Raw genomic sequence first — 24572 nt, forward strand, 5'->3', positions numbered from 1 at the left:
AAGAAGAAATGTACATCAATGTTCAACATTCAAGCAAGAAGAAGAAGAAGAGAAACCAACTTAAAAGGCATTTAACAACCGTTTCTATATTAAGTAAGTAGTTACAGGAGGTTAGGATTAGAATCATATATATAGCTTAACTAAGTGGGCTAGAAAATAATAAAGGCCCATTGTATTTTAGTGAAGGCAAAAACAGAAAATAGAGAAAAGAGAAGCGGGCTCCATCAGAAAGAGGAAAGGCCCAAGAAGAGTTTAGAGAAAGAAGAAGACTCCATTGAAGCTTGAGGATGAAGGTATTTGATTTACATCCCCCCTCAAGGTGGAAGGTGGAGGTCACGAAGCCCCAGCTTGGAAACAAAGAGCTGAAATTGTTTAGTTGGTAATGGCTTTGTAAAAGCATCAGCCAATTGTTCTGAAGAAAAAATTGGAAGAAGCTTAACGAGGCCTTGCTGAATCTTCTCACGAACGACGTGGCAGTCAATTTCGATGTGTTTCGTGCGTTCATGAAAAACTGGGTTGTGAGCAAGGTAAATAACAGATATGTTGTCACAAAAAACAGGGGTTGGAATTTGCAGGGGGAGGTGGAGATCATTGAACAGGGAGTTCAACCACTGAATTTCGCAAACAAGCATTCCCAAAGCACGGTATTCGGCTTCAGAGGATGAGCGACTCAATGTCTTTTGTTTCTTTGTTTTCCAGCAAATAATGGAAGGTCCAAGTAAAATACAAAACCCGGTGATAGACCTCCTAGTGTCAATACAGCAAGCCCAGTCAGAGTTAGCAAAAGCAGAGAGATTGAAGTTGGAAGTGGATGAGAAGAAGAGGCCTAATGAAGGCGAAGATTTGATGTAGTGTAGGACACGGATAACAACTTGGTAATGAGTGTCATGAGGGGATTCCATGTAGAGGCTTAGTTGTTGAATAGCATAAGAGAGATCTGGCCTGGAGATTGTGAGGTATATGAGTCTCCCAACAAGACGTCTATAGAGTGAAGGGTCAGGTAATGGTGAGCCATGATTGAATTGTAGTTTGGTTGATGGATCAAATGATGTTTTGTAAGGCTTGGAAGCTAAGGTACCCGTGTCTTGTAATATGGAAAGAGCATATTGTCGCTGATTGAGAAGTAAGCCAGTTTTGGATATGGAAACTTCAAGGCCCAAGAAGAATCTGAATTGGCCAAGATCTTTGATTTTGTAAGCGTGATCTAATGCTTGTTTAACAATTTGAATTTCACATAAATTGTTGCCAGCTAACACTAGGTCATCGACATAGACCAAAATGGCAGTGAATGAAGTAGATGATGACTTGGTGAACAAGGCTTGATCAACAGATGAGTGTTGGAATCCCATGGATTTTAATTTTGAGGACATGGTAAAATGTCATTCACGACTTGCTTGTTTGAGGCCATATAATGATTTGTGTAGTTTGCAAACAAGTGAGGAAGAGGGGTGAAGTAGGCCAGGGGGAGGTTGCATATAAACTTCTTCATGTAGGTCTCCATGTAGGAAGGAATTATTGATGTCAAGTTGTTCCAAGAACCAAGATTTTGATGCTGCAAGAACAAGGATGATTCTGACAGTGGTAATCTTGACCACAGGAGAAAAGGTGTCAAAGTAATCAATGCCCTCCGTTTGATTGAAGCCTTTAGCTACGAGTTTGGCTTTATACCTTTCAAGGCTGCCATCAGCATGTAATGTGACCTTATAAACCCATTTGCATCCAATGGGAGTTTTATCTCTAGGCAGGCCAACAAGTGACCATGTGTTGTTGAGAGCAAGGGCCTTAAGTTCACTCTACATTGCCTCATACCAGCAGGGTATGGTGGAAGCTTGTTTGTAGGAGGATGGTTCTGAAATTGTTGAGATGGAGCAGCAAAACTTCCTGCAAGAATTAGAGCAATTAGTATAGTTGATGCAATCTGATAGGGGATATAGTATACCTGGTGTGTGTTTGGGAGAAACGGGTGAGGAAGAGTTGGTTGTAATTAGATTACAATGGTAATCTTGCAAATGGGTAGGTTGTCTACGAATTATGGTTGATTGCCTTATTGCAGGAGGATCATGGTCTGAACTGATTGAGGATTTTGAATTAGAGTAGATGAGATAAGGTCAGGAATGGGGAGTATGTGATCAGTAGTATCAGTAGTTGGTGTAAGTGATGGTAAGGTCTTGGAGATATGAGGTGGAGTGATATCTGTCATAAACTGAAAAGGAAAATGAGTTTCATAAAAAATAACATTTCTAGATATGAAAATAGAGTTAGAATTGCAATCATATAGGATGTAGCCTTTTGTGCCTTCTTGAAGACCAAGAAAGGCACTCTTAATGGATCTTGGGTCAAATTTGCCTCTGTGAGAGTTGATGGTAGAAGCATAGCGAAGACATCCAAATACTTTGAGTTGATCAATGGGTGGATGTGTGTTATGCAGACAATAGTAAGGTCTAGTGTGCTTTAGTAAGGGAGTTGGTAGTCTATTAACTATATAGACAACATGCTTAATTGCAAAATTCCAAAGCTTAGCTGGTAGGTGAGATTGATGTACTAGAGCCCTTGCAATGTTGAGTATGTGTTGATGTTTCCTCTCAACTATACCATTTTGTTGAGGGGTTTCAACACAAGTTGTTTGGTTAATAATGCCTTGAGATTGAAGAAAGTCATGCATTAGAAATTCAACTCCATTATCACTTCTTAGGATCTTGAGTTTAGTATTAAATTGAGTCTGAATGAGAGAGACAAAATTGATAATGTTGGGTCTGGTTTCTGGTTTCTGCTTTGGTTTTCATGAGTATTGCCCAAGTAAACTTAGTATAATCATCAACCAAAGTTAGAAAATATTTGTGCCCATACATTGAGGGAGTGGCATAAGGGTCCCAAATATCTGCATGAAGTAATTCAAAGGGGTGTGTGGTGTGTGATGTATTGTTGGGAAAGAGAAGCTTTCTTTGTTTAGATGAGTGGCAAGCATCACATGGAATAGAGTCAATTGTATTATGAGTATAGCAATATTGTTTAGCAAGAATTGACATGATAGATTTAGGTGCATGACCAAAACGTAAATGCCATATACAATCTTTAGTATTTTGAGAAGTGCTAGTATTAAAAACAAAAGAATGAGAAGAGTTGGTTCTTGTTTGAGGTAGGTTCAGCAAGAACAATCCTTGTAGTAACCTAGCTGAACCAATCATCCTATTGGTGCTGTTCTGCAAGATCACACACTGATGCTGAGAAAAAATCAAGTGACATGCTAAAGATTGCATTAGCTTGGTAACAGAAATAAGATTGATATGAAATTGTGATACAAATAATACATGAGATAAAGTCAAATGAGTAGTCAATTTGATAGATCCAGAAATAGAAGTAGTTGCTCTATCACCATTAGGTAAAGTGATAAATATAGGAGTTATAGTTGTGTATGTGGTGAAATTGGCAATTTGATGAGTAATGTGATTAGTGGCCCCAGTATCTAGGAGCCATTTAAAGTTAAGGTGAATACCTGGTGTAGGAGTGAGTGATGCAGAATTTACCACAAAGTTGACTGAATGTGTTTGGTCCTTCTTGGATTGATGTAGTAAGTCTAAGATGCCTTGTACTTGTTCTTCACTAAAACCAGTACTGTTATTCTGTGTTTGGTGAGCAGCCTCATTGTTGGTGCTTGTATCAAAAGAGTATCCAGTTGTATGGTTAACCATCTTAGAGGATCTTGTAGATTAATATCCAGGAGGATAGCCATGTTTGAGATAACAAGTCTCAATGGTGTGGTTGGTTCTTTCACAATAAGTGCAGAATCTGTTGTTATGTCCTCTTCCAAACCCAGTGGCCCTGTTTCCACTGCCCCTAAAAGGAATGACCCCTTTGCCTCGAAAGGAATTGTTGGTGGAGTTATTCCTATAGTGTGAGTCTTGCCTAGAGCTAACATTCATGACTCTATTATCAGGCTCTAGGCTAGGAGGGACAGGTAATTGAGTTTGTCTTTCTTGCTGAATGAGCAGGGCAAAGGCTTTGGTGATGTTTGGTAATGGGTCCATGAGCATAATTTGGGATTTGACATGAGCAAATTGCTCATTCAATCCTTCTAAGAACCGAATCACATAGTCTTGTTCTTTGTAGGTCTTGAGAGAATCCATGGCTCCACAAATGCAGGGTGTAAGGCATTTACAGTTAGGAAAGGGCATGAAATCCTCGATCTCATCCCATAGTGTTTTTAATTTTGTGAAGTAATCTGAAATATCAAGATTACCTTGATCTAAATGGTAGAACTCCTTTTGAAGAGCAACGATTCTAAAGATGTCTCCACGGGAGAATCTATCATGTAAGTCTTTCCATGACTCAGCTGTAGTGTCTATCCACAATATTGATTTCACAATGGATTCATCTACACAATGTTGAATCCAGGACAACACCATCGTGTTGCATCTAACCCAAGGGCCATATAGAGGGTCCTCAAGAGGAGGTCGTGGCAGTCTGCCATTGATGAAATTAAGTTTATTTTTGGATTCTAATGCCAACCTCATTGCTCTTGCCCATGAATGATAGTTCTTGGTGTTCCTTGGTGGGGTAACTAAGATGAGGGCAAGGTTCTCATTAGAGTGAAGAAAGAAGGGGTTGTTAAGCTGGTCAGAGAGGATGCTATGGTTTGCCATTATGCTTTTACAGTGATTTAGAAAGAAGAATTGATGAACCAAAAGAATCTAAAGAGAAATACCAAGCTTGAAGAGGAATAATCAAGAGGAGGTAGTTGGGAGACGAATCAGAGCCCTAGAGCTCTGATACCATCTTAAAGTCACTGCGCAGGGAAGGTGCGGAAAAAGAAATGTACATCAATGTTCAACATTCAAGCAAGAAGAAGAAGAATAAGAGAAACCAGCTTAAAGGCATTTAACAACCGTTTCTATATTAAGTAAGTAGTTACAAGAGGTTAGGATTAGAATCCTATATATAGCATAACTAAGTGGACTAGAAAATAATAAAGGCCCATTGTATTTTAGTGAAGGCAAAAACAAAAAATAGAGAAAAGAGAAGTGGGCTCCATCAGAAAGAAGAAAGGCCCAAGAAGAGTTTAGAGAAGGAAGAAGACTCCATTAAAGCTTGAGGATGAAGGTATTTGATTTACAATAAATATTTTTTATACCATTTATTAAAACAAATGTGTAATTTGATGGTAACTTGTTTTATAAATATAAACAATAGTAATAGTAATGATTGTATGTTGGATCGTTCATAACAACATTTTAATAAGAATTAAATCACTTTTATAAAAAAAAAATACAAATTTTAATGAAAATTAGTTGGTATAACTGATACAGTTTAAATGAAAAGGTCGATATAACCAATATGATTGCATGAACGGTATAATTAATGTAGCATAGCAATTTATCTATTTACTGTTTCAATCTAGATACAATTTTGATAATATTGGGGATTATGTTTGGGGGTTATATTGAGTGGGTGTAGTAAGTGAGAAGAGTAAGGGTGAAAAGGAAAGAGTTGAGGTAATATATGTGAGAATATATTGAGGTTTGAAAAAATAGTGACATATGAAATTTAAAAAAGTCCATCTTCTATCTTTTTCTCCTTTTCAATAAGGCAAGTTGTGATCCTAGTTGGTAAGTAATAATATTATAAGTTGTGAACCCTACATCCCACGAGTAAGAATCGTAAGTCAAGCCCTAAAGAAATTAGTCAGAATCCTCGTCAGGGATGAAAGTGTTTTGAAAAACAAAAAAAAGTAAAATAAAACACAATGTAACATGTATTTTTTATTTACAATGAAATTATATTTTTACTGTTAAAACTAAATGCGAAACAAATATAAGATAAGATGACCAATTGGTCCAATATGTCTTGTGATCAACTCTAGTTAAAAATTTAGGTCAATAGAAGTCATGTTATAAACAATTGGATTCCTTAGAAGTCATTAGCCCAATACAATTTCTCAAATAAGTTTTTTTAAAAATAAAATTGGCTCACAAATTGGTGTTGATAAAGAAAACATTTTATATACAAATTTTATTATAGATTATTAATAACATAAATAAATATTATATAGACATGAATTGAAATTTAATAAATAGGATATATAAAATTTATTAGTAATCATAATGATATATTTAATTTTAGAGATAAATATGGATAAGATATAAAATGAATATAAATTTTTATCAAGCCAAATTAGTGCAAACAAAAGTATTTTATCTACGACTAATTTTATTTATAATTGTGAGTATCCATTAATAATAATTAGTAATTAGAGTTTTGAGTGCTAACTCACATTTTTAATTTAATAAAGTTAATTTATCAATTTGTAAAGAATAAAAACCAAATTGATAAAATATATAATTTCATATGGCTGATAATGATTTAAAATAATAATAATAAAAAAATTTATTAGGAATAATAATGATTTTTTATTAAAAATAGATACTAATTTAAGTGTTTATGCATTTATTTCTATTCAAATTATAAGTAATATGATATAATTAAAAATATAAATTATTAATAAATATAAAAAAGCAATATGAAATTACAAAGTTTATTACCGACTTTCTTTCTAATAACAAATTTTCCTAAGTAATGAGAAAGAGGACCGAAACATGCCATTGAAAGACTCTATTGAGACAAAAATTGGTTGTCAAAAATGTAGAGGAGGTAGGATGGGCAGTTGGTCAGATCTAGTATGAATATTATTATGATTTCTTTCCTAAAATAATAATAATATTTTAATAAAATGTGTATTAAAAAATTAATGAGTTAGTGCTTACTTATTTAAAAGATAGCTTTTGTCAAGAAAATATTAATATAATTGTACAAGACTCTATTGATATCTTGTATAGGTTAAAATATCAAATATTAGATCAAATATGTGATTTCAGAATAAGTTATAATAATTGTCGAGAAGAAGAAACACATAAAAAAGATTTGTGGGGTGAGATAATATACTTACTTATATACAGGAGAGTTACAAACACTTTCTTATATTAACACAATTGCGAAACAATGACAAAAATATGTTGTTCTTCACTATCTTAAATTAATTATAATATATTATATTAGTTAAAAAAATTAAATATCTTTTAATTCTATTTATTTGTATTTTATTGTGATTAGTTTGGAACAACCTTGAAGATATGATTGGAGAATGAGAATTTTTTGTACCAAAACAAATATGCCCTCATATATCTAATCAATTATTTTGTTATTAGTAATATAAAAATATTATTTTTTATATTAATTTAGTGTCACATTTTTATTGAACTAAAATAAAAAAGTAATATAAGAATGGGGACAAATAATCTATATATCATTAAGAAGAGACACCATCTCAGGCCGATACTGTAAACAATAAAACTAGCAAGCTATCCATCCTGAACCGGCCCGACCCGTGATTAAGAACCCGAAAATAAAAAAACCGTACAACACTGAATGGCTTACCAAGTTTGAAGCCTATAATTCAAGTTTCTGAGCATATTCCAATCTCAATTTTCAGTTTAATTCAAATCTCAACGAAAGAGTTCAAAGCTTGATTGCGAGAGATGGAGGTAGAGATCAAAGAGTTACTCGCTGATCTTCAATCTCTAGATCAATCTCTTCCTGATCCATCTCTCCATGCATCACTCCATAAGGTACTACTACTTATAATTATTATACTGCATTTATGTTAGAGTTATCTATGAATCAATCTTCATCTTCAAACATTAGATTAGGAAGAAGATTATAATTGATTTTGACTTGGATTGATTTTTGTATTGAAGATTCAATCGCGTGTTGAGCATCTTGCTAAGCTAGCTAAGGCTGAACCTGTTAGACGCTCTAAAGTTCAGGTAATTTGCATTGGACATTCTTGTATTTGCATGTTTTTGATTCATTTCTGTTGTTTATGTTTTATTGATTGTTTTTGTCTTGATAGGATATGAGTGTTTTATTGATTGTTTTGATTATATAGGATATGAGTACTGAGGTTGTTGATAGCAATCCATATAGTCGGCTTATGGCGCTTCAGAGAATGGGAATTGTGGAGAATTATGAGCGGATACGGGATTTCTCAATTGCCATCGTTGTGTGTATTAATCTCCTCTTCCACATTTACATATTATTATTGATAAGCATCTCATTTGTTTACTCTTTGATGCACATATCTGTCTAGTCTTTTTAATTGTTAGAAAGGTTTTATACTGCAGCCGTATCACATGATGCGGCTGCAGCATTCTGGTAGCAGTGACTGCTGGCCTGCCACAACAGAGTTGAGCCTTGATTGTGGACCATATTAGCCTGCAACAGATGCAAGGCAACCATTTAAAACATATACATTATATTAATCTTGAAAAGCGTTTAAAATCATTTGGAGGAAGCATTACTTTGTGAATTCATGTGGTAAACTACTTAACACTAGTAATACCTATTTTCTTTTATTTATGGCAGTGTTTATTTAGTCAATGGAAGTAGGATTCTATGCCATTGAAACTCTGGACATCGGAGTTCACTTTTTACTATTTACCTTGGATTTGTTATCCATTAGTACATATCTCCATTCCAATCTGACATAGTGGATGGTGAAGACGTTATTGGCATATAGCAGAACCAAACCCCAATTTTCTTTCAGAGAGTTCCCTATAATCCTGTGTCAAATCCATGTTATTATAATCGGTGAATATTCCATATTTTGTTTATACTTGGAGGATTTAGGTGTGGCATTCACTTTCCACATGGTGATAAAACAGATAGAATCCCAAGTTAGCTCTGCAAGGATTTATACTCCTTATCCCACTCCATCCTATTGATTTATTATCTACAGTTGGAGTATAACACTTGAAATATCAATATATATTGTTCATAGTTTCTTTGACCTTCGCAAAGTTGTTTGTAGAATATGTAAGGTACTTTATTTGTCTTTTTGGCATTGAATATAAAAGATGGTCAATTCTGTTTTAATACATAACCCAAAAAGGCGGTTCTTATTATAAAGTTTTCTGAAAGTTTCTCCCTTTTATTATTATATATATATATTAAATTTTAAGCTACATTTTGGTTTCAAGTTCTTATCTTTGGTCACTTTTATACAATCACAGGGAGTTGGGGGTGTAGGAAGTGTTGCTGCTGAGATGCTAACTAGATGTGGTATAGGTCGACTTTTGTTGTATGATTATGACAAAGTAGAGCTTGCAAACATGAATAGGCTCTTCTTTCGTCCAGATCAGGTGAGTGACCAAATTTTATTTTCTTGTGTTCAAAATTCAATTTTTGATATATATATATATATATATTACATATAAAAGCTTCCGCAAATTCACTTAAACCATGTCATGAACCAGTGTGTTTTGGCTTTCCAGGTTGGTATGACAAAGACAGATGCAGCAGTAGAAACTCTTTCAGATATAAACCCTGATGTTGTGCTTGAGGTAAGTATTCTGTTGTGTTTTAGGCTGTAGCCTCTGTGGCTCATTACATGTGGTGGTGATGCTAAGGTGAATGTACTTTTCTTTATTAAGCCGACCCCACCTAGTGGGATTAAGAGTTAGTTGTTGTTGTAGTTTTCTTTATTAAACAACACTCTTACCCTGCTGATATATTCCCTTTTCTCTTTCATTTAGAGCTATACACTGAATATCACAACAGTTGAAGGTTTTGAAACCTTCATGTCATCTCTGAAAAATAAATCATTTCGCCCTAGTAAACAAGGCAGTGGTGTGGATCTTGTCTTAAGCTGTGTAGATAATTATGAAGCAAGAATGGCTGTTAACCAGGTAATTATAATTTAACATAATTAAAATTATCAGATTATCTTTTAGTTTGCTCATGAATTATCAAATTATATGCACTGCAGGCTTGTAATGAATTGAGCCAGACATGGTTGGAGTCAGGTTAGCATTCTTTTTCTGTAGGTGATAGTATCTCTTGTTTTTTTGCTCTCTGTAGATGAAATAGCGCCGTTGTGCTCTGTCATACGTCATGTCTTCCAAAAGGGTCATTTCAATATGTTTTTAGTAGTTTCACATAGTTTTTCTTGGTATTCCACTCTGTCTTCAATTATTGGGCTATCCTTCACTTGACCTACTTGCCTTAATAGGACTGCTAATAGTTTTTTCTTCACATGATCATATCACCTAAGGCAAGACACTACCATCTTTTCCTCTATAGGTGCTGCCTCACTTTCTCTCCAATTCATGCATTCCTAATCCTATATTGTCTTCTATGTCCACTCATCCAAATTTCTGCAACACTAAGGTTATACTCTTGTTGGCTTCTTACCGCCTAGCATTTAGTACCACAAAGCATCGTGAGGCTTATAGCATATGATAAACTTCTTTCTCCATTAAGCTCAAGATACATTCTTCTATCACAAATACTCTCTGATGCACTTCTTCATCTCACTCACTCTGCATGAATCCTATGGTTTATGTCTCCCTCTATTTTCCCATCATTTTTGTATGATAAGATCTAAGGCATGTGTGACATATTGTTGTTATGCCCTTCAATTCTCACCTCTAAGCTAGTGTTAAGGCACTTCTTGCTGAACTTTAGGAAATGAAAGTTACCCGAGCAGCAGTGGGCTTTCTACTTATGGTCACTAGCATTTTTCTCACATTTGAACATTAATACTACTCTAGGCACATTAATTCTTAAATACAGTTCTTAAGTGTGTATTCCGTCACCATGATGCATCGATCAATGGCCAATTCTTCATGGTAACTTTGACTTTTTAGATGTATGAAAAATGTACTTGTATGGAAACTCATACTCAATATAAATATTTTGACAGGTGTTTCTGAGGATGCTGTTTCTGGTCATATCCAGTTACTTATTCCTGGTGAAACTGCCTGTTTTGCATGTGCACCTCCCCTGGTATGTTTGTTCTTTACTTGAAATTGGGTATAATTCTAATTCACACTTTATAATACATTGTCTTGAAAGATTGAAATTCATCGAACCTGGCAATAATTAAGTTCCATAAGTTCATCCATATGTGGACTACTTCATTTTATCGCCAAAGATAACTTAAGCAAAATAGTGACCAGTGTAACTAAATTTGTTGATGCCAATGTGAAACTTGTATATAGTACATACAAACATGTGAAAGTTCAATTATGTTTTCCCTTTTAGGTTGTAGCATCTGGGGTAGATGAACGTACACTCAAGCGTGAAGGGGTCTGTGCTGCATCTTTACCAACCACCATGGTAAAATATTACTTTAAATCTCTTACAATGGTCAATGGTTGCTTTTCTTCTTTATTGTTAAAAATGTAAATAAATTGTTCAGAGAGTTTTCATCTTATTATGCTTAAGTTCGGCGTCTTATACCCAAATAAAAAGATATATTTCCTTTGACATTTTCTACTATTGTCAGTGGCTTATTTAGTTATCTTGTTTGGAATATGCAGCACACTTTCTGTTTGTTATTTATCTGGCATTATAAATTCTTTTTTGACTTTCCAGGGGGTTATTGCTGGGCTTCTAGTCCAAAACACACTCAAGTTCTTGTTAGGTTTTGGTCAAGTCTCTCCGTATTTGGTAACTATTGCATTACTGAATCAATGTTCCCTCTATTCTCCTTTTGTTTAAATTATTGCAAATTCTTCCTTACTTTTTTGTTTAATAAAATGAAGAAACTATCATTTATTCTTCAAAGAGGAGGATCTTTCGAGGCTACCATGAAGTAAACAGTCTACCATTTTGAAAATACGGTGGCTTTATTCTGATATCCTTGTTTCTGTTTTCTTGTCTCTAGGGATATAACTCTCTTAAGGATTTTTTCCCCACCATGCAAATGAAGCCAAACCCTCAATGTTCAAATGTAGCTTGCTTAACAAGACAAGTAAGGGGTTTTCAATCATGCCTTTGTTGCAAAAAATTGATCCTGCGATAAAACTTGTCATTGTGTCTTACTATTTAGCTATATATGTGTTGCAGGAAGAGTATGCACTTGCGAAGCCAGCAAGAGATGCTGCAGCAAAAGCGAAATTGGAAGCCGAACTACCGTCAACTGAGGAAGGCCCACTTCATGATGATAATGAATGGAATATAAGGTTCATAATAATCCTTTTTATCATTTATGTTTTTCATTTTAATTACATGTTTGTAAGGGAAGACAATAGATATTTTTTTGTTGGAATTGATTTTATTTTAGATGTAATGAATGTGATACTTAATGCAATGACCATGTAAAGATTACTGATTGATTATTGAAATTTGTCTGTATTAAGTTGTGATGACCTTTTGTTAAATTTTCAGTGTTGTTGATGATTCTGAGCCGGAAGGTCTTGATACCAGAAGTTCAGGTATTTACTTAATATTTAAGTTCATTTTAATATGCTCAATGGGTTTGTCTCTGCAGCATATTTGTTGTTACTCCATGTCCCACAACTTATGATTGGTTGGAAAATTGTATAAATTAAAAGTTTAACAATTAAATGTTTATTTGACCGATCACAAACGATGACATACATTTTTTGGCTATGGCTGTTTTGTTTTATCTAGCTCCTTTACCTATCATCCTATAACTTTATTGCAAAAGCTAAAGTGTCAGTGTTATTGCATCTTTATATTAATATGCTTTATTTCTATTGAGAAATGTTGGTTGGAAAAACATTTAACATTTTTTGTTGAAGAATTTTAGATTTGTTTTACTTCTATTGTTGGTTCATCTTCAACTAGCATTTAAGTGATTAACAAGCTCTCCCAAAATCTATTTCAGATGCCCTGCCTGAAGGTCTCACTCATGAACTTCCAACTGCGGACGCGTTTCAGAAACTTCCTACCGAAGCTCCGGTCACTGACAATGATGATCTTGAGGATCTCAGGAAGCAACTTGAAGCCATTAATTCTGCTTAACCATAGTGAAATATAAGTTTGTTTCAAATGACTTATAAAAGAGAAGAAAACTAGAAAACTAAAACGCTTTTGGTTATTAGTTGTGGAGACAATATAAGTTTTTTTCAAATAACTTATTAACGGAGAAGAAAACTAAAACGGCTTTTTTGGTTTTTAATTGTTCGGGCATGTGGGTTTAACTTCAAAATTGAAAATCCATTCCTTAATCCAACAGTTTTTCTGTTTGTGTTGAGGAATTGCAACCACATATTAATATCTGCAGTTAGGTTTCTAGAAAGATCAAAATATTAATTGTTCGATTTCTGAGAATGATACTTGTTTGGGAGAGAAGCAATTATGCATGATTATTAATTTTTTATCCATGGGTGAAAGGATATATTGGTAATACAAAAAAATGTTCCTATTCCAATGCTAGCCTAGGGATTAAGATACATTGATTAAGGACCACTATATTTAAACTTCCCTTTCTGCCAGAACATTTTCTTACCTTGCTGCCTAGACCCTATAGTTACAAACGCTGCCCCAGTGGACAGTGGTATTGAAAGATGCTGGACTGACCCACAAAAAAAAGGCCCTTAAACCTCCTTTTCTGCCATTCCATGTTGGACCTCGAGCTTATAGACGAGGAGGAACTTCTCATATACTCGTTATTATGGTGATGTAGCTCAATTATTAGACTCGGACCTTAAGTGCTAGTAGACTCGGACCTTAAGTGCTAGTAGACTCGGACCTTAGGCCCTATACAGTGCGATGTTATGGCATCGAAGCTTAAGATGTTATTAGGCCACGAACTAAATAAAACATTAAGATTGGTGAAGCCAAAACCAAATAATGGTACAAAACAATTTCACAATTAAACTAACTTCACTAGAAAATAGACTACAATTATTCAGAATTTTTGCCAAACTTCAAAACTTGTTTGATAAGAATGTTAAAAGTATATGTATTTATGGATAGTTGTTTTGTCTTCTAAAGGCACTGGCAGTATGGTTAAGGAGATATTTGCTTGGGAAACTGGTGGAAAGGGTTGCGTGGGAATGAAATATGTGAAAGTTTGAGATATACCTAGTTGGAAAATCCTTCCCTATATTTCCGCCAATCTTATCATGAAAATAATATGAAAGCATAAAATGAATATTGTAAATTTTTCTCATTGAATTAAAATGATATAAGAGAGTGTTGTTTGTCTTGCAAAGCAAGCAATGCAACTAACCTAACTAACTCTCTAACAAGCTAATAAACACATGTGGTAAAACAATTGAACATGTGTCAAAATGTGTAGAATGTATGAAATATATCAATTACAATAATTGTTCAACCAATGTTTCACTTGATTTTCTAACCAGATAATCAATTAACAGTTTTGTTAATCGATTGACAATTACCCAGTTAACTAATTAACTATACAATTAATTTAATTGTATTGTTGCTGTCTTGTTTCTATGGTGACTTTGTTCTCCAATACATCAAGAAAGCATAATCCAAGGTCACTTTAGCACGATGATTCATTTTAGTGTGAGATTATTAATTATGTATTCAATTTTCTCATTGAAGAATGATAATGTCAATAGTGTCATCCTTAATTTATAATGGCCCCAAAAAGCCCTTACAATATACTAACAATTAGGACGCGTTGTGGAAATTAATCACCAAGGTTGAGATGGCCGAGTTGGTCTAAGGCGCCAGATTAAGGTTCTGGTCCGAAAGGGCGTGGGTTCAAATCCCACTCTCAACATTATTTTTTCTTTTCTGCCTCTGTTTTCTTCTTGAAGCCCTTAAAAACTTTTCTCTCCTAATCCACACGCTTCACCCCTCAAACTACGATCTAACCTCCGGCGACTCCAACCACCGATCAATCACTGTCTCTGTTAGGTATCGTCGTATTATTGTCCCCGACGTTATTTTCTGCCCCTCAACTGTTCGATGAAAATCCTCATACGTACTTTTTGTTTAACTTTTGTTTAAACATTGCATAATTTAGCATATTATAGAGTGAGAATAACTGAAGAACCATAAACCTGGAACAAAGGCAACAATGAAAAATGCAAAAAGCGAGTTCGAATTCTGCAAAGTGTGTAATTTAAACCACAACCGAGGTCTCCGTCATAAGTACTTCCCTAATCACAAGACATCACTTTCTACATTCCTCACTCGATTCCGTAACAAACTTTCCGATGTTTGTTTCTTCCTCAACAATCCTTCCACTCTCACCCCTCAACTCGCTTCTCGCAATCGATTCTGGTGTGTTTTTTGTGACAAAGATATAATTGAGCTTGATAGTTCCTTTGCCTGGTACTGAATCTCAAATTGATAAAGTTATTGTAGTGTTGGTTTTGTTTTAACTGAAACTGATGTTTTATTGGTTCTTGTTCCAGTGCTAATGCGATTTGTCACCTTGCGAGCGTTGATCATGTGAAGAATTTGAAGCATTTCTTCTGGAAATATGGTGGTCCTGTGGATCAGTTGAATGCATTTACTGTTTCTGATGATGATTTAGCTAAGGTGCTCCAAAAAATATATCAATATCCAAACTTATAGTTTATAGTTTAAGTATGCACTTTAGTTTCTTAGAAAATAACTGCCCTTGAGTCAGATTTTGAGATATGAAAGGTCTCACAAATTAGCAATTTTCATCTTTTTCAAAAGAACTAAATTGAGTTGGGTCTTTTTTCTGGTTTTCACTTCTCGGTTCTAATCTGGGGTTGATGTTTTCCTTAGCGATTAAAGTGGATATACTCTATTTTACAATTAGTTTTTTAGGTAAAAAATTACAGAATGAAAAGAAACTCATGATTTAGAGTGTAATTGTTAAATGTTTATGTTTGTCATTTCTTTGTTACTGCAGTGGGAAAAGAGGTGTACAGCCTTGAAAAATGAAGCTATGTCGTTGAGTGAGGGATGCCACAGTGGAACTGCGTTTCGACCTTCAACTGATATCCATAATCAACACAAAAATGGAAATATAGATAGTTTTGATAATGTTTATTCCCATTCTGTGAAATCACACCCTTCAAATGGTGTTTTGCCTTTACAATGCTATACAAATGAGTCTCAGGTATCCTATTCAGGTCTCTCTGGCATTGGCAATGCTGATCTGGTAGACAACAATGTTGCTACCTCTTTACCTTTGGAAACATTATGCTCTGGTGCAAACTCTTCTGTGCAGAATTTTGCAGGTATGCATATTTCTTCTATTGAAATGTCATTTAATATTCTGTACTGCTATTATTCAGATGGGATATGTTAAACTGTTAAACAACAATGTTAAACAAGACACACATACTTCAGTACTTCACATTCACACAATTTCACCATTTAATTGCAACTGAGCCCACCCTGTTTTCTTCATACATACATAAACTTTGATTCTCCGACATAAGAAAATTGGCATGTCATTGGCATATATTTTTTGTTAAACTCTAGCCTTATCTTCTATGTGCTTTTGTTGTGTCTCAGTTGAAAGGGGAAGTCATTCTCTCCCTTGTAATGGGAGACAATGGTCAAGTGTTGGTAACTCCAGCAATAAAGGGGTAAGTTCCTTGTCTATCTTTATGTTGTAGGTTTTAACTGTTTCTCATTAGAAACCTAACTATCAGTTTGAGACACTCTGCAGTCATTGGTTGGTCAATTAATTGGTTGGCAAGATCATTGCATCTGAAGTTTTTTTCGATTTTTAGTTATCTTATTTTCATATTTTGATTATAAAGGATCATAGTGTGCTTCTTACAATGCATGCTTGTACGCTTTTTTAATATCTAATTTTCTCTCTCTCTCTCTCTTTAACATTTTTCCATTTGTTGCTTTCTCCTTTATTATATCTAATATAATATACTGTGTAATTTCAAGACTGATAAAATTATTGTGATCTGTATGACTGTGCCAGGTCAGTAACAATGGTGGAATGGTAAGCGGGGAGAGCAGTCATCAGGGTATTCATCTTTAATTATATCAATTTTGTTTTGCTTCCATTCTTATCATACTGTAAATCTGTGAAGCACATGTCAACTGTATGTAAACTTTTAGTAGCAATATTGCATGTTGCATTTGTACATATGTGCTAACTGCAAAATATTTAAGACTAATCCATATGCCATAAAAAGGTGAAGATTTCACTATTGTGTTATAGCTCACTAACAAATATGTAGCATAGAGGAGCTTATCAGTGTAGTGGTGGACTTGCATGCATGATGCATTTTCTACATGTGATCTTTCTGCTTTTTCAGGTCTGCAGATGCTCACCCGGATCTCCTCTATGCCTATTAAAATTGCTGGTGGAATTGGAAATGTTCATTCTGGAGCACCTCCACCATGGTTGGAAGCAGTTGAGGGAGTTCAGATGCATTCCCAAACTGTTTTAGGAAACCTTTTTCCTCATTCTAACAAGTCAGGGAAGTCCAAAAAGTTGAATCCAAAACGGGTGGGAGCAGCTTGGGCAGAAAGGAGAAAGATTGAATTGGAAATGGAGAAGAGAGGAGAGACAGTGCAGACTGATTGTGATGCCAATTGGCTTCCTAATTTTGGTAGAGTATGGCAATCTGGTAGCAGAAAAGAATCCAGAAAAGAATTTGAGAGGGAGAAGCAAAAATCATCAAACATTGAAACTCAACCTGAGATGCCAGTCAAGATACAGCCTTATGTTAGCAAAAGAATGGTGAGTCTTGTCCTATGATGTAGATTCCTAGGTCACTGGTTTAGTTTTCTTTAAACTATCAGCCAACCAAGCTGGCTTTGGGGCTAGCAAACTGGCCAAACATGACTAGATTGTTTGATGAATGGGTTGCAAAATGGTGGGATGGACACAAATGGGTACCTTATTTTTGTAACTGGAGTTTCCGGAAAACCGATTGGCCAGCCTAGAGGCAACAAGACCATTTTATTTAACAACCAATAAAAATTGTTGGATACAGCCATACAGGTAGGTAGCAGGTTTAGTGGGTCGGGATGTTTAACCCTCCAAATAACTGTAGATGTCAAATTTTACTTTGTACTATAAATTAGTTTCTGTTTAGGTACAGAATGGTGAACGGTTTTTATGCATTTTCATTTTTTAAAAAGTTATTTTCAGCTTAAAAAGTTTTTTAAATGTACAAGATGTTTACCATTTAACTTTTCTGAGTTCATTGCCCTTCTCTAGGGTGATAACTACGGGGTCCTAATCCTGAAGAAGGTGAAATTCACAGCAAACTGGAAAATATGCATGAGTTCATAATACTAGTCTGAGATAGTTAGTTTGTACTCTTCCTTAGCAATATATGTTAAAGCTATTTTGATATCCACGTTTATATTTTAACCAAACATTTGTAAATATAAAGTGTTCCTCTTGTTCATTCTTTGCAGCGGATGGATAGTGATGGTGATCATGCTAGTCAGTGAAGTTTCTGGTACAAGTTGTTCAAGGAGACATTATTATTGTATTTCATCATCTTTTGCATATAGAAGCAGAATGGAATTAACACAATGAAACACTGTGTTCATTTCAATCCTTGAAATAAACCATAGTTGAGTAAAACATGTACATATCATGAGCAAGGAACGAGGGCTGTTACTCTACATCAATGACAGGTCAAAGCCAATCAATTATAGTACATTTTATGTGCTGTGTCAACAATTCTTGTTATAGTTTGTCTGCCTAGATATTGAACGTAGGGATGACTGCAATTGACATTTTGTGCAGTTATCGTAATTGCAATTAGTTATTGTCTATTTCCTAATTCCATTTTCAAATGAAATTAGTAAAGAATGATAAAAACATGTTTGCATTGTTATTTTCATTTCATATTCCAGAAAATGAGTTCCACTTTCGGAAATTCTAAAAATGAAAAATATCATTTTCAATAATGAAGCATTTATATTGTTTGAAATTTTTTAACAACCTCTTATTTCATTCATTCCATTTCTTTTCATGTTTGAATTTTTTTTTCATGTTATTCCAATTTTTTAATGTTTTATAAATTCAATATATATTTATACTTTATTTTCAATTATGCCCCTATTTATGACTTCTCTTTTTCATGTCTTTTTCTTCATTTAATTCAGTATATGTATTAAATTTGGTTATTTTAATCGAATAATATCAATTTTTAATATAATTTAATAATTTCTTAAATATGTACATAACATTTAACATCAAAAGATATAGAATGTGTAGAATGTGTAGGATATATATTTCAATTACTTTCTCCACTAATCAATAAAAATGTCAAAATAAATTAATGAGTGTCTCATTCATTCAGATTATCACACGTCTTTATAATAAAATTTATTTCTTTCTCTCTTAAGCATAACAATTTTTCTTCATCTTTCTTAATATTATTGTTGAAATAGTAACGATTATGATGGTGGTAATATATGACTTTGGGATGAAAATTGTCACCCCTTGAAACTCATACAATATGAATTAAATAATAAAGCATTTATATGTTATAGATTCATTATAACTTTAACTTTTTGGAGAGTAATTATAAGTGCATGATGTCTGTTATGACATTGTACATGTATGTGATAGTTAATGACAGTCTACCAATTAAATATGTTCATTGTATTGTTGATATAAAATTTGTTGGAAAAGAAAATGCAAGTATATTAATGCATTATTTAGTCTTATAAAATTAGTGGGTTCATTACTTTAGTGATTAAATTTAAAATTAAATTATTTGCAAAAATAATTATTCTCATTTGCGAAATTTAGAGTAAGAGTTTTGGAAATGAAAATGACAATAAGAAATATGTTTTAAGGAAATAAAAACATCAAAAGAAAAAAAATTGAAAAAAAACTGAAAATAGAAACATAAAACATTTAGTCTAGTTGTGTTTCAGCAAAGTGTCAACATATTAGTGCATTATTTAGTTTAGTGGTGTAAAGTTTTGCTAGATCTTTAGGATGATTAAAATGTCAAACATTTGATTTATGAGAATGAGACTTATTGAAAGAGATAACCATACACTTTGAAATGAATTAGTTGCTTATAAAAATGTGAGAAAATACTTTTGGTATAGTACCCAAAAAAAAGCATTAATTTGTTATAATAAAGTACTCTAGCAATTTGGATTTCTTTTCTATTTTCCACTAGCTTTCCTGCAAGTATATGTGTCTCTACATATAATAAAGTTTTCTTAACAACTATTACCTAAGTCATGTGAATAAAGTGTAAATAGAAACCTTGTAGAGAATTAACAATGATAAAAAGGTTATGAATTTTGATTTCCCTTCAATCTAAAATTATATTTGACACTGATAATGAATGGAAGACCTGTATTCAACAATTCATGTTAAAAACCTCCATTATAATAATTATCGATTTCTTCATCAACCACTCTTTATTGAAAATTGGGATTACCCAATTTTTCATGTTGAAATTAATTAACAACATAAACAAGGACAATGGAATTCAGAGCATGTTATTTCCCAATGTTCAAAGCATGTTCTTATAATTATAAAGAGTAAAGATTGATTTATATCATGTTATTTCCCAATTAAAGGAAAAAAACGAGTCATACAAAAAATTGTCCGAATTCAAAGAGCATTAAGCATACAATCAATAAATTGACATAAAACATACATCAACTTATAATCAAAAGAGTAAAACATAGTGACGAAGAAGGCGTTGTGTAAAGTCTTATTGAATCCTTAAGGTCGAATATTCAATTCATGAGAACAACACTTGTTGAGAAAGACAATCACAAACTCCAAAAGTGATAGTTCCTTAACTACAAAGGTGAGATGATATCCTTGGAAGTACAAAAAAGAGTAAATCATAATAATATCAGGTAAGTTTTAGTAAATTTATATAAAATACTTTGCATTTTTTAAGCACACACAAGAAAAGAGACAATAAGTGTAATTTTAAATTAAATTTCAGTATAATTTAATATTAATTTATTATTAATTTATTATACCTTAGCTAGAATAAATTGAGCATTTACATATTTGAATATACAATTTGATTATAAAATAATTCTTCTTTTTTGTATATTTAAGTAATATCTCCTTAAAAAAATTAATGCATTCTGTAACAAAATATAACGAGTTTTTTATAATTTATTATGATTTTATTTATCCTCGTGGTGTGTGTCACACATCATATAGGGAATGATGACTATATAAGTTTTTTCGCCATCATTCCCTATAAATTATAAATTTGCATATATAATTTGATTAGAAATATTTCTTCTCTTTTGTATATTTGAGCAACACCTGATTATAATTATTGATGCATTCGAGTTTTTTATACAATTTACTATGATTTTATTTCTCCTTGTAGTGTGTGTCACATATCATCTAGGAAATAATGACTATACAAGTTTTATCATCATCATCCCCTAGAAATTATAAATTTGCATATATAATTTGATTATAAAATATTTCTTCTCTTTTGTATATTTGAGCAACACTTCATTATAATTACGAGTTTAAAATCTGTGCACCGACAATATACAATTTTTTACACTGTTAGTATATCATTTAACATTGATTTGTATTACTTTTGTTTGAGAGTCAATGATGGTTAATAAATTAAAGGCATATGATTTGTTGGAAGTGTAAAAACACTTACACTGTTAGTTTATACATATTAAATCATATAATTATTGATTCATTGTGTAACGAACCAAAATGAGTTTTTGTTACTATGTTTTTAGTTCTCTTTGTGTTGTGTGTCACTCATCTGTTGGAGAATATCTCTCCATCAGAAATCCATAGATTAAACGCGGAAGTCCTTATGACCATGACTTTGTTCCCATAACCTAATGTTTATGCCCATACATAAACCCAAATGGAACAATCATGGTCCAAACCGAAGAAACCCCAAATGAGTTCATGGTGAAGATGAAGAACATACATTGTTGAGCCATTTCCGGAATCTCGAAGGTATGAGGGTGTGATCTTCCAGATGTTAGAGCCCGAATGGTTTTCCTTCGTTTCTCTCTAGAGGGGAATGAGAGAAATCCCTTAGTTCTTGAGAGTGTGTTCTTGGTCAAGAGGAGCCTTATGGTTGCCTTATGTTATATATCCCTAATGGATGAGTTGATAGTGTTATATATCCTTGTTGGATAACACTATCCTCATCCTACCTTATTCTCCTCAACTTTACACCTGAAAACCTGTTGCTCTACAAATGGGGACCATAACCCATAAAAGTAACCTCGTAGTGGTTACTACTTTAGTTGCAATAATTCTGATTCAGTCCCTTCATCAAATCAGAAATTGCCTGAAGGTATCTACACTTATTATTATTTCATGACACATATGCCCTTAGCCACCAAATTAATTACTTAAGATCATTTTATATTTTGGCTAATTACATAATGGCCATAACACAATTATAGAATTATATTTGTGACCCATAAATTGTCAGAAATTCCAACAATCTCCCACTGGTCACACATATGATTCTCCGTACGTGTTATCCTTATTGCGCGCTTAATTTCCATTATGACTTAGGCATATCCAAATTATCCCGTCCATTAGTCCTGTCTCCATATCGAACCACAGTGAACTTCGCCATATCAATCATGGCTAATTCAACAATGACCATCAACATTGACACAACTAAATGACATAGATACATCATGAAATGTGTAGCATGAAAATTACATGAATATGATCTGTACATGTCAATTTTCAACTGGTCCTACTTAACTTTAGTGAGATCCTTAATAATAACATAAAACCTTATTGTACAAAGTATAATGACAGAATACCAAACTGAATGATTAATCAACTGAAGTTTGAATACAAAGTATTCATACAAAATACTGAAATTACATAGAACATAACAAAATGTGTGCACTTTCTAACTCCCACTAAACCAAAATATCCTCACACTGTAGAACACCCATGTGAGCAGCATGCTCATGAAAGACCTTGGGTGTGATAGCTTTTGTGAGAGGATCCGCAATCATGGAGTTAGTGCCTAAGTGTTCTATGGAAAGCTGTCCATTTTGTACCTTCTCCTTAACAACTAGGAACTTAATGTCGATGTGTTTCGACTTTGCCGAACTCCTATTGTTGTTGGAGAACACCACAGCTGACTTATTGTCACAGTATAACTTTAGTGGTCAATCCTTTCTACAATCCGCAGCCCAGTGACAAAATTTCTCAACCATGATGATTGGAGTGATGCCTCATAACATGCTATATATTCTACTGCCATGGTGGATGAAGCTACAAGGTTTTCTCAACCATGATGATTGAAGTGATGCCTCATAACATGCTATATATGCTACTGCCATGGTGGATGAAGCTACAAGGTTTTGCTTGACAGAACGCCAAGAAACCGCACCACCAGCTAACAGATAAACATAGCCCGAAGTAGATCATGTACTATCTTGGCATCCCGCAAAATCGGAGTCAGAATACCCAATGATCTCTAATTGGTCTGATCTCCTATATGTGAGCATATAGTCTTTTGTTCCCTTTAAGTACCTCATGACCCTTTTGGCTGCTTTCCAATGGTCCATTCCTGGATTACTCATATATCTGCCTAAAACCCCAACTATGTACGCTATATCCGGACGCGTACATACTTGAGCATACATAAGACTCCCTACAGCTGATGCATAAGGGATATTTTTCATTTCTTGAATTTCCAGATTTCCTTTAGGGCACTGATTGAGACTAAATTTGTCTCCCTTAGCAACTGGAGTATCCATTACTTTACAGTCCTGCATGCCATACCTTTTGAGCACCTTTTCTATATAGCTCTTTTGTGATAATCCAAGAATACCCCGAGATCTGTCTCGGTGTATCTGGATTCCTAATACAAATGAAGCTTCACCAAGATCCTTCATTTCAAAATTACTGGATAGAAATGTCTTGGTTTCTAACAAGGTACCCACATCATTAGTGGCAAGCAGTATGTCATCCACATACAAGAGCAAGAAAATATACTTGCTCCCACTGAACTTGTGATACACACAATCTTCAACTGAATTCATCTCAAAACCAAAAGAGAGAATCACCTCATGAAATTTGTGGTACCATTGACGAGATGCCTGTTTTAGCCCATAGATGAATTTTTTCAATTTGCAAACCATATTCTTTCGGTCTCCCGTTACAAAGTGTTCTGGTTGCACCATATAAATCTTTTCATTAATGTTTCCATTTAGAAAAGCTGTTTTGACATCCATCTGATGAAGCTCCAAATCATAATGTGCTACAAGAGCCATGATTGTCCTAAGAGAGTCTTTCGATGAAACCGGAGAGAAAGTCTCTTTATAGTCAATCCCTTCCTTCTGAGTAAAACCCTTAGCTACAAGACGTGCCTTATACCTCTCCACATTACCATTAGAATCCCGCTTGGTCTTAAAAATCCATTTGCAACCAATGGGTTTCTTACCTTCTGGTAATGGGACAAGTTCCCAAACTTTATTGTCTTGCATGGATTTATACTCCTCTTTCATTGCTTCAATCCACTTTTCCGAATTGGAACTTTGGATGGCTTCACGAACGTTTAATGGATCATTGTCCATTAAGCCATCACCCTCATGTTCCAAAAGAAAGCAAATGTAATCATCCGAAATTGCATTTCTCCTTTCTCTAGTGGATCTACGCAAAGCTATAGGCTCTTGCACCTCTTGTCCATGTTCCTGAGGGTTTTGAGTTTGTCCTTCATGAATTACTAACTCACCTTGAGCAGGGAAGGTTTCATCAACTATGTCCTGAGGAGGTTCCAAATTTGCTTCTTCAAAAGCAACCATATGAGTCGCATCTGGAAAAGATACAGATTCTTCCTCTAAGACAAAGTTTCTAA

The 24572-nt window shown here is 33.9% G+C and overlaps 3 protein-coding genes and 1 non-coding gene across 5 annotated transcripts; 3 read left to right on the forward strand and 1 right to left on the reverse strand.

Annotated features, from left to right (window-relative positions):
• On the reverse strand, nucleotides 315-1349 carry LOC109327693 (uncharacterized mitochondrial protein AtMg00810-like). Its single transcript, XM_019560858.1, has one exon. It carries the CDS (start codon nucleotides 1347-1349, stop codon nucleotides 315-317), a length of 1035 nt encoding a protein of 344 aa, XP_019416403.1.
• On the forward strand, nucleotides 7326-12979 carry LOC109328050 (ubiquitin-like modifier-activating enzyme 5). 2 transcript variants are annotated; one of them, XR_002105394.1, is made up of 15 exons: nucleotides 7326-7619; nucleotides 7749-7817; nucleotides 7940-8053; nucleotides 9063-9191; nucleotides 9324-9392; nucleotides 9585-9737; nucleotides 9818-9854; nucleotides 10754-10836; nucleotides 11095-11169; nucleotides 11428-11502; nucleotides 11720-11806; nucleotides 11902-12017; nucleotides 12223-12269; nucleotides 12686-12876; nucleotides 12950-12979. XR_002105394.1 is itself a non-coding variant. In XM_019561298.1 (14 exons), exons 1-14 carry the CDS (start codon nucleotides 7530-7532, stop codon nucleotides 12820-12822), a joined length of 1281 nt encoding a protein of 426 aa, XP_019416843.1. In that variant the 5' UTR covers nucleotides 7326-7529; the 3' UTR covers nucleotides 12823-12979. The 2 variants fall into 2 exon arrangements, 1 of the variants encoding a protein (XP_019416843.1); XM_019561298.1 differs by having other exon boundaries at nucleotides 12686-12979.
• Nucleotides 14477-14557, forward strand: TRNAL-AAG. Its single transcript has one exon. It is a non-coding gene; the product is annotated as a tRNA-Leu (tRNA).
• On the forward strand, nucleotides 14624-18418 carry LOC109328049 (TITAN-like protein). The gene is made up of 7 exons (XM_019561297.1): nucleotides 14624-15114; nucleotides 15198-15324; nucleotides 15668-15998; nucleotides 16279-16352; nucleotides 16706-16751; nucleotides 17046-17473; nucleotides 18160-18418. Exons 1-7 carry the CDS (start codon nucleotides 14858-14860, stop codon nucleotides 18193-18195), a joined length of 1299 nt encoding a protein of 432 aa, XP_019416842.1. The 5' UTR covers nucleotides 14624-14857; the 3' UTR covers nucleotides 18196-18418.

This window comes from Lupinus angustifolius, chromosome LG15, assembly GCF_001865875.1.
Source record: "Lupinus angustifolius cultivar Tanjil chromosome LG15, LupAngTanjil_v1.0, whole genome shotgun sequence".
Taxonomy (NCBI): domain Eukaryota; kingdom Viridiplantae; phylum Streptophyta; class Magnoliopsida; order Fabales; family Fabaceae; genus Lupinus; species Lupinus angustifolius.